Genomic DNA, 11,144 nt, shown 5'->3' with positions numbered 1-11,144 from the left:
AGGGGGTCAATCGCAATTCTCTCACAAGGTCGTCATGAAATTGTCGAGAACCAAGCAAGCGCCTGCAGGCTTTGCATGAATTATGCAAAGTTCCAAATAACAGTTAATATACTCCAAAAATGAACAAATAACGGAAAGTAAAATAGCTTAAATAACGCAATATGATTTATATCATCGCAAACCCGTTGATGAGATGGCTCAATATGCTATTTCTCCGGCTTTATATGTATTTGGAAGATGGTAATTGCGTTTCCGTGAAAACGATTTCAATATTGTCTCTGCTAAATTTGACTATGCAGAAAATGAAATGGCTTTCTGGAAGCTGATATACTACCGCAGGGACAAATTAGCTAGTGATGTCCGTGCATGGAACTCTTCAAAACTACCTTCTTGCGATACAATATACACAATAGGGAACCGGCGTATTGGCTATTAGTTGGCTTTTGTGACGCCAATTAATAAACAACTAATGATGACAGATTATGATACATAACACGTGTTTTGATGTTTTTATTCTCGGGTGTTTCTGTCTGTAAGGTCTTTTGCTTGAAGATTTTTTCCAAGCTGCCAAAGAGCTGTTTGTCCCTTCTGCAATGGATAACAGGTGAAGTCATTCCGTCTCCTTGTGCTGCGCCTATGCGACCTTTTCTCAAGGGCTTTCAACTAAGTACCCAGGCAACGTCAATGGAGCATAATTGTGTCACAAACAGGATGAGAGATGATATTTCTGGGAGTAATAACAAATTACGCAAGTTTCTGAAACTCGGGGAGAGGTAAAGTATGCTGGAAGTTACAAAAAAGGGAACTGTGGGGCCAGAAAATCGTGGGTTTGTTGTACAATCAACACTTTGTCGATTACGTAACCATAAAAAAAACACCCAAAATCAATCATTTCCTGGAAGTACGTTAACGTAAAGTGATCAGTGTTAAAACAAAACAAACAATATGAACAGATGACTATTGTGACATGTGTTTGCTTAGATGAAAACAATCACAATTTTATGATGAATAATACACATGTAAATTATAAGTGAATTATCAAGGCCAGACAACTCCAACTCATAACATCTAAAACGTACCGATATCCAAAGAAAGACAAACGCGTATTAGTAGGCCTACGTGTACTCTTACTACTACTACCCCATAGAACCAATGGGGTGCATAATTCTCATGATTTCGACAAAATGGACGCGCCTCAACGTGTGTGTGGTGTCACCGTAGTAGTTTATATTGGCTAGTACCAACCCCCACCCCAAAACCCCCAAAATTTACAGGTATGTTTAAATTGTCCAAAATACATTTTAAATGGTATGTTAAATGTATCAAAATTGAATCGATACTGCATATAGAGCCGAAAGAGTTTCAACATTTTTTCCTCATGAGGCACAAGTCGAAGGTTCTTTTTGACGTTTCCTCCTAAAGACAGATTGCCATTTTTTTACGGTTAATGATATTTCATGAGTGCCCCACTTGAAATCAGAAACAATTTCCAATCAGCAAAGAGGCACAGGTTAAAACAGATCTTTGAATCAGCAAGCCTCAGTCTATAAATCCATCGTATATAATTCAATTATATATGCCACAAATAACTCTTAAATTCACTTACTACAGTTCGGATCACGTGCGTAGGCCAACTTTTCTTATTTACCCACGTCTTACAAATCGCATTATTATTCGTATTTCGAGAATAGTTCCATAAAAATTCAGCTAGACGATGCATCAAAGCACATACCAAACTTTGTTCTTCGGCACTATGTCGAAGATGAGTGACAAAAATAGCACAATTAACAACAAATCTTCGGAAACAATCAGTTTATACTTTTTTTTTAAAGGATAATCCATTTTTTTACTGAGACCGAAAGGTACATAAAAATATGTCAACAATTATCAAAGTTTTTGCGTTTAATTCTCTAGTCACGAGATTGAAAGTCACTATATTTTGTTCATTAGAACACACTGACCTGAAGGAGCTGCAAAATATGACATGCATATTTGTAAGGCTAATAGTTGTATCAGTATCATTGTATTTATAATAACTACTAAGAACCGCCATGCATCACCTTTACTGCATGGTTTAAACACCAATCAGCTGTGAGAAATAATTTCGCTATGTAAATTACGGCTCGCCATTGGATGGCGTAGATGGAATCAACTGGGAACAGTCGCGCCCATATCTGATTATGCTCACATGATCTAGGAGGCGTGACAGTACATCACTACACAGTAACTGCAGCTGGGCATACACAGTGTCTGACTGTGGAGGTATATCCAGGCAGATACAGCGTTTGTCCCATCACGCTTCATCTTCTATCACGGGAAAACAAATATCACCTGGTTTGTACACTTTGAGTCGTTCTATCTGCAGAGCAACAAGCTGGTACCTTTTCGTGCAGAGACTCTCAGATGTTCCTGGATGTATATCTAGATATCCTACGGGTCTATCAGCCTACGAATGTGGTGCACAATCAGTATCGTCGACAAAGTTGTAACCGAACAATTGTGACATTTAAAAAATCTCAACATGGATAATATTACGACAGTGAGTCCTACAGACGGGGACGAAGACGTAGTGGTGTATCCTACCTATGCGTACCGTGTAGTGTATGCCACTCTCATTGGCATAATCTCCGTGGTTGGTATAATCGGAAACACTTTTGTTATCCTTGGTGTGATAGTCTACAAGAAACTACGCACCAAGACAAACGTCTTTGTGGTCAATCTGAGTGGGGCTGATCTCGTCAACTGTCTGAATCTTCCCTGGATGAGCGTGGCTGTTCTTAGTGCAGACGGCTGGCCGCTACCAAAAGGAATCTGTAGCTTTGCATCAGTGGCTTTATTGGTGTCTATCGGATCCAGTCTGTACAGCCTGGGTGGGATTGCTCTCTGTCGATGCGCCCTGGTGACTATGAATCCTACCGACTATGCTAACTTTCTTACCCGTCGTCGCCTGGCCTGTCTGACGGTTGTAGTCTGGATTGTGCCACTAGCTGTCTCTCTCATGCCTCTGACATTCGCTCCCAATTTTCTCGGCTTTAACAACAAATACGACATGTGTATCTGGGATACTAACCACTGGTTTTCTATGACTTACAACGTTATCTTGTCTATCTGCTGCTTCCCCTTGCCGCTGTCGGTCATTGTGGTGTCTTATGCGAGGATATGGCGTCACGTACGCCGTCACGCGCAGCGTATGACTCGCGTCTCCGCACGCAGCGTATCAGGCATTGTAGACGGAAATGGAGCTCGAAAGGGATCCGTGAACCGACGTCAAATGGCTGTCACCATCAACATGCTAATCGTTATCTGTATCTTCCTCATCTGCATGACACCATACAGCATGATTCTGGTACTACCAGGTGGGGAAATCGTTGTACCGGCATTTGGCGTCATTCTTCTGAGTAACAGCTGCATCAATCCACTCATCTACGCTACCAGGCATCCTGACTTCAAATTGGCATTTGCTAAGGTTCTCAGATGCAAGACTCGCGAATTGATGTCGGAAAGATCTCGTGCACAAAATACGCAATCTCAAAAGTGACTCTTGTCCAAATGCCTCTACTTTTGTACTTGTAGAACCGAGATAATTCCTTCGACTTGATTAATCAGTAGTTAATGTAATCGAGTAAGAGTTTGGGGCTGAAAATTATCACGAGGAGCTACAGGATAGTTTAGAAACAAAGTACAATGTTACCATGGGCGATGGATTCCCACTGACTTACCCAACGCGTGGGTGACTCTAAGCAGAGCCTATGGTTTTGGAGGCCTTTAAATGTATAAAAACACATTTTATCGCATCCCTGTCAAGTTAATCCCTGTTAATTGCCACTGACTGATTGGATCCAGCTCCGACACAGCGTTTGTCTATTCTGCCGAAAGACTGACACGGTATCCAGCGAAATGATCGATACTGATTCGAGACACTTAGAAATTTGCTTGTCAAAAGAATTACATGTAGCAAAATGTTGAGAAGAATTACGTCAAGAATATATTCAAGTCCATATTGGAAACCAGGGTATGGCGTCCTTTGTCCCTTTGTATTCCTTTTCTTAAAAATAATCCTATATACTGTATATCCACCGCAGTGATGCTCAAAACTGAAGATTCATACCTTATGAAAACACCTACAAGGCACCATAGCGGTATTGTTGATTTATTTTTCAACAAAAGAATAGAAATACTCATTAGATTGTCATCTTTAGTTCAAATTGGACCTTAATTTGATATAGCCTACCTATTCCTTTTCATTGATATGAGATCTCAAAATAGTTCCTAAATCGCAGATTAATAAAAGAAATTTTCAATTAATTTCCAATACAGCAAATTTACATAATAGTATGCCTCCAAGACTTTGCAATGCGTTGGCCAATCACAATGCGCGAAATCTGTCGACCCAATGCGCGTTTGGAGATGGTCGACAAATTTCCGCGTTGTGATTGGCCAACGCGTTACAAACTCTTGGAGGCGCACTATTGTGAATCGCTCGTATTGTGTACTGCCTTGTAGATTACTTGATAATTGCTAAAACATGTATTTTCCCTTATTTTTCTAAGCAATACTTTTGGTAGGGACTCTCTGCACCAGTGACTGATTTAGGTATTTGATTTTAGAAACTAAAGTATAAAGAAGCAAATTTGCTTGATGGGCATTCACCGTGTAAAGCAGAACCTAAACACTACTCGGTAAGGTCTAAAAGATTTCTGATCAAATACATATACGTCATAATTGCTTTTATCGAGTTGCCAAACGATCATGTGGCGCTTTTACGACCCTTTAGGAAGTCGTTTATGATGTAGTGGCATGCTTCATTACATTTCATCATAAAACGGCGTCTTCCAATCAATTAAATCTGGCCATTAATGGTGCCAATGGACGTAAATCCCAGGGGGGATGGGGTACATACATGTGCATGTATCCCCTCCCCACTTTTTGACCGGGAGGAGTGGGCTACTCCTCCCCTAACTGTTCGTGGTGAGAAAAAAATTAAGGCGGATTGTGAAGAATTTTTCGAACCTCCCGAAAACAAACTGGAAATGTATTCAGAAGCACTCAAAAAGGGAGAACAATTTAAAAAGCCATAAATATACCGTTCTGATGTAAGATTCCACAGGAACGTACCGTAATATGTACATGTATTACAGATGTACAGCTGTGTCATGAACATCGCCTCCTGTTATAATAGTGTCACATGGATGTCAGGACGTCTCCCCCCTCCCTCGCTTTTCAAATTTCGATGGCAGGGCAAGTCATCCCCCACAATTCCCCATCCCCACCCCCTCCCCATTTCTGGCACAAATTTACACCAATGTTTGCAAGTTATCCCGACAGTTCAATCACTAAGTGCATTTTAAAGCATGATTCCAACTAACCAGATTCATAATTATGATACGCGGCATGCCATAAGTTCACTATTTGTTCCAAAGTTTAATTCTGAATGTTTAAGACACAGCCCTTTGCTCACATTGACGTCAGTGTGAAATAATTTGGACCAATCCGTGAAATCGGTATCGTCGCGCGGCATTTTTAAACATTCTCTAAAATCAACTCTTCAACAATTTTTATGTTATTTTATGGGTTCAGATAAAATTTTAAGTTATATTTAGTTTTCAGTTTTGAAATTCATTTCTAAATTTACTTAATTTGTTCACTGTACATGTGTTTTTTGTTTTTGTTTTTGTTTTCTTTAATGTATATGCCAGGGCCCTATGGGAGACCACCTTATGGTGAAAAGGTTACCCTGGATAAACATCAGAAATAAATAAATACCGCTTTGAAGTTCATTTCATATAAAAATAAAAATGGTTCAGAATATCTACTCAGCTACGTGTAAGTACTGTAGATAATGCACACTGCATACCGACGACGGTTACAATACACTTTGAGAAAATATACGCTGACAAGGTCCATAAAACAAGGTGCACTGACATTTTGAACAGTACCGTGTATATTACCTCTTAATCATCACTGTATTCTTCTTATATTGTTACTGACAGTTTTGGAAAAATTTAATTAATGTTTACATGGTTGTATATGGTCACTTTGTAATTAATTTAACAAATAAAATGAGTACATTTGAAAGCCACAGTGCAACCCTGCGTGGTGTGTTTACGTATCTAAGTGCATGTGTCTGAAAGTCCTAGCTGTAATGAAGCCATCTGAGACTTTCAAAATTCAATTGACCTGCTTTCAGCTCCGATTGTACTGTGCAGCTTGTGTGTCATCGTCAACAACTTGGTCGCGCAGGGGAATGGAATACTTGGTCAAAGGAGTAAAATGAAACAAGCTTTCTAACATTTGCACACAGCAACATAGATCGATGATACCTGTAAAATAATGTTTGTAAGTCCTATAGCTATTGTTACATGTATGTCTAAATTATTTAATCATCAGAATGATATTACTATGAAACCTGCCCTGCCTGCACGATACATAGAAGCAAAAGCAGAAAATTATCGGCTTCCCTACACAGCAATGTTCAGCCTAAGTTCGTTTCCAGTGCCTTTTTATACTTTATTAAGCTACGTTACGTAGTAACTAAGAATAAGTGAAACGGATCGAAGTTATCATGCCCTGTGCAAAGATGTCCGTGTAAAAGTAGTTTAACTCAAGAGAAATGATGACACATTATTCAGTTTTGGTCGTATGTTGGGCTTGTTTGTTTGTCAGGATCATACATGTATGAATTTAAGCAAAGGACTGCATCCTGTCCACTTGAAACTTTAAATGTGTTCCACCTTACCGTTCTTTGCATGCTCGATCCAGAGATGTTCAGATTTTTTTAAGTCAAGTAGCAGACTATACCCTCTAATTTCGTTATTATGTTATTCGCTTATATTTCAGGTCACTTTCGCATCAGCGTACGCTGCTTTTACAACACAACTTTAAAAGTGGCGCACACAATAAAGAAATGGAATTTCCCCTTAATGTATGGCGCCAAGTTGGTAATGGCTTCTTAAACAATACATTAATTGGCAAATACCGGTTTACTGAATTGATGTATTCTTGGGAGTCGTTACCAGCAAACACTCTCGCAATCTCTGAGGGGTTCGTGAGGTGAAACGAACCGGGGCTCTGTGTTCGCAATCAATTGCCTAATGAAATTAGACTGTATGGTCGGAGTGCATGAGCATATTGTGATATCCAAGATTTTAAGTTTACATTTCGTTGTGAGATTATTAAAAAATATGATATCTGTTGTCTTTCAATGTCACAATTTCCAGTTGCCCCTTATCGTTTTCTTATAATGGTTCCATTTCAACTTAAATAACATGCTTAACAAAGAAATATTTCTTCAGAACCCATTTTACTGTTTAGGGGGTATTTCCCTTAATTCAAAAAAGTACTTCAGTACTTAAAAGACTTATGTTGTACATATTTTTGTCATTATATACTTTTTTGGTCATGTATTTTTGGTCAATAAAATGCCATAGAATCAAATCATCGGTACGGATCCATGTTTGACGAGGAAAGCATATTCCGTGTTAGTTCTCATAAAACTAGGCCGTTTCATTCTCTACTTTTTTTAAAAATCTGATGTTTGCTTAATACCTGCAGTTCTCATTGCTGAAGCACAACGAGCTATACATGCAACTCTAGGCTATTTTAATATTACATGTATATTTGGCCTATTGTTCATGTTCATTTCGCCAAGGAATTCATTTGACCGTACACATAATTAGATCATTGTCCTCCACAGGATCATCTGACCCCGCTAGTTCCTGTGAATGATGAATACACACAGAACAAAATCAATCTGTTAATGACTCAATATATCCTCGTTCAATAATTAATCCCAACGGTAACTTCTTCCACAGATGAAGGACTGAGGACTGTTAGGGTTAAGTGTGTAATACATAAGCTTTCCCTTTCAAGGGGACTGGGAGATGATTTATAGATGGGAGAATGACAGAAAGTAAATTGCATGCTCATTGCTAGGTAGCTTACGTACAACACATGATGGTTTCCCAATAAATGCATATGTTAAAGGGACAGAGACAAATGACAGGTTTTAAAACTTGCAGTGCAGTCGGTAAAACGATTCATCATTTTGCCTTAATACATCCTCATTCAATAATTAAAGGGTAAGTGCAATGTACCTGTTAAGAAAACCTGTTAATTAACCCTCCGCTGCACAGGACCGATTTGTTCATGTTAATGCTCGAACGCTGACACATGAGTATCAGCTGAATTCACTGCACAGAGCCTACTTTTTACACCCATTGCACCAAGGTGATCGTTTTGAGATCACTTCCGTTATAACCACAAAAATGTGACACCCCAACACAATGAAACTACTCAGACAGCTGTCTACAGCTCAGAGACACATAAGAGAGACCGACCATTGATATAAGACAGGCCCAGGCTTTCCGAGGCTTGCCCAGGCACTTTCTTTGTCAATAACCCTTATCAGCATGTGGTTTAGATATTTACATACAATCCCCATGGGACGTGGCTGGAGGCGGGCTCTGGAAAAGAATGAAGCAGCTCAGGGGAAGTCCCCATGTTAAAGGTAACTAAACTAGGCTGTTCAGCATCTACAGAAATGCAAATTAACAGGAGGTTTTTGCATTTGGCCGAATTATTTTTTTTAATTACGTAATTACAAAAGAGGGGATCATCATAGTAGCCATTCTGATCTGCGCAAAATACACCTTTGTGTCTAGATAACTACATTTTTAAGGGCTATTTTGCTGGCTTTGTACACGCTAATAAATATTTCCATTTTTGTGAGCGTATAATGCGGTGTTATCCCAGAAACTCAGCCTCATGTTGTCGGGGTTTGTGCACTATTTTTTAGAGTTTCTTTTTTTGTGGAGATATATCGTTGTACAACTACACATACACAGTCATAAGCCAACAGGTACATTCACACACAGAGATTGATTGCTGATACTGAGCAGATCCAAAGACGGGCGACAAGAATTCTTCTCCGGCAGAGGAGAATGGAGATGCCATACTTTGATAGACTTTAACAGTTGAACTGTTGTTCTCTATAGTCCCATTGGGACTGTCTACTGGTGTCTTTCCGTTGCTAAAGCTTTGTATCGGGACGTTTCATGCAGTTCCGTGGTAGAACATATTCATATCAACTCCCGGCATATTGATGATTTAAGATTTTCTCATCTTGTAGCTAGAAACAATTGCTTACATCACAATCCAATCCATGTATTCCCTCGTTTATGGGAGACACTCCCCAAAACCCTTCTAACTGCTTTATCGATGGGTTCTCTCTAACAGTTCTTAATTAAGTTTGCTTAAATTGTGGCGTAAACTAAATTAACACTGTTTAAAATTTCCCAATTTGCTGTCTATACTGGATGAGTGTCATACTTCATTGATTTATCTGTTCAAATTAATTAGAGATTTTCCATCCACAATCTGTTCCTTGGTTCTAATTGTTAATTAGCACCGTGTCTCTATTGTCTATACCTTATACCAGTTGAACCTGGCTCGTCCGATGCTCAGTCACATTTTCTTTCTTTCTTTCAACCTTCATTTTTATGTCTTTACCTGGATTTTTGGTCCAGCTTTATAAAACATACTTGCCCAATTAATGATTATGATGTGTTTTTACTCTTTATTTTTCTTCTCAAATATAATGTTAACCCTTTTTTCTGTATGCTATTTTCTGGTCTTACTTTTTATCTTTGTCTTTTACTTGTTGTTTGAGGCTATTTGCCTTTTGGCAATGGTGATTACGTTCACTTTCTTAGCTCCGGTCATCTTGTCTAGATTTGTGCATTTTTATTTGGTCCGATGTGATGATGACGAATAAAATAATAATAATACTAACAATAACAGGCAACCGTGCTTTCAGTGAATAAGTCTGGGCCTACAGTTTGAACAGAAAAACCTATGTCTTCCCTAAAACATCACAACATCGCCCTCAGCCAGGAAAAAAACATGGCCAATTTAATAATTGCACTTATCACTTAATTTTATCAAAAGGGATGACAACTAATTTCCATATGGGCCTACGATGAAGACGGGTATAAACTGGAAGAAATAAATTATCCATATAATTATTATATTTTTTCCTGCTACACGATAAGGTAAGCATTCCCTGTCAAGGGGACAAGGAGGTGATTTATTGTTACAAGCATGACGGAAAGTGCTCAGTGTGCTCATTCCTATGTACATGTACATGTATGTACTACTTGAAGCAATACATGAAATAAGTGATGGTGTTATACATGTAGGACATAATAATAATAGGACCAAAAAGTGACTGAGTGCAGTGCTGTCAGTAACACAATGCGTAACTCAGACCTGCAGTTCATTTTAGATTGCAAGGAGAATTACTACAATATTAAAAAGCCTAGATATAGGCCCTTGGTCTGTTATGAAAATACTTCAAGTTTAGTCAAAATCATATATACCTCTACAATACACAAACCCAGTTCGCCGTCTAGATCTGAGGTCGTGTGTGACGCCGTGACGTTGAGCGTTCGTATGTTTTCACGAAGCAAGCAAAAAGACTTCGGCACTCACAGTAACTCAGCCATGAAACAGTCGTCGTGGAACAAGCGTGAAAGGTTTATGGTGTATATTTGAAGATTCTCGAGGTCGGAGGTTGTTCCATTTATTGCACTCACGTCTGGGCAAAGGGGCAACTCTCCATTCATTTTGTACAGGGATTTGCATGTTTTCCTCTAGTTTTGGCGACAACATGATGGAAATACCTAAAGCTTTTCAGTACAGTGTGGGAAATGTTTATAACGCATAAATAGTGAAATTTCACCCACATTTTTGCCCCTTTGAGTTTTGAGTGTGAAAGATGGAATAGCCATCAATTGACCAATCAGAGTGAAGAATCAAGAGTCAGTGACATCATCACGAACTTGAGAATTGTACAAAGCCAGAGTTGCCAAGAAATGCCCCTTTATTCTGGTTCTGAAAATTAATTATATTTACACCTTACGTGATGAGTGTTTGCTCCATTGACCTTGTGTGTGTTAACTTGATCATCATTCCTTCCTCCATGACTTAAAATGCTTGAGGCAGGAACTTAAGCAAACATTATTCAGATCGGAAATATTAGCCTGAAAAATGCCCGAAAAGGACACACCTCCCATTTTGATACAGATGTTTTCCAGCTCTGTGTTAATTGTGGCGATTCTCCCTATGTCATAAGCGCACAGCGCTGG

The 11,144-nt window shown here is 39.0% G+C and overlaps 2 protein-coding genes across 2 annotated transcripts in view; one reads left to right on the top strand and one right to left on the bottom strand.

Moving 5' to 3' along the window:
- Positions 1-11,144, bottom strand: part of LOC110975305 (allene oxide synthase-lipoxygenase protein-like) — a 46,901-nt gene that overhangs the window by 35,244 nt on the left and 513 nt on the right. The window lies entirely within an intron of this gene.
- LOC110975333 (histamine H2 receptor-like) lies at positions 2,215-4,983 on the top strand. The gene has a single exon (XM_022227737.2). It carries the CDS (start codon positions 2,522-2,524, stop codon positions 3,536-3,538), a length of 1,017 nt encoding a protein of 338 aa, XP_022083429.2. The 5' UTR covers positions 2,215-2,521; the 3' UTR covers positions 3,539-4,983.

Source organism: Acanthaster planci, linkage group LG17 (assembly GCF_054643075.1).
Source record: "Acanthaster planci isolate LZ-2023a linkage group LG17, COTS_SCS, whole genome shotgun sequence".
Lineage (NCBI taxonomy): Eukaryota > Metazoa > Echinodermata > Asteroidea > Valvatida > Acanthasteridae > Acanthaster > Acanthaster planci.
The sequence above is the reverse complement of the archived record's forward strand: the minus strand, read 5'-3'. Positions and strand labels throughout refer to the sequence as shown.

Excerpts from the sequence above, each read along its gene's own strand:
- LOC110975333 (XM_022227737.2), top strand. The coding sequence starts at position 2,522 with ATGGATAATATTACGACAGTGAGTCCTACAGACGGGGACGAAGACGTA.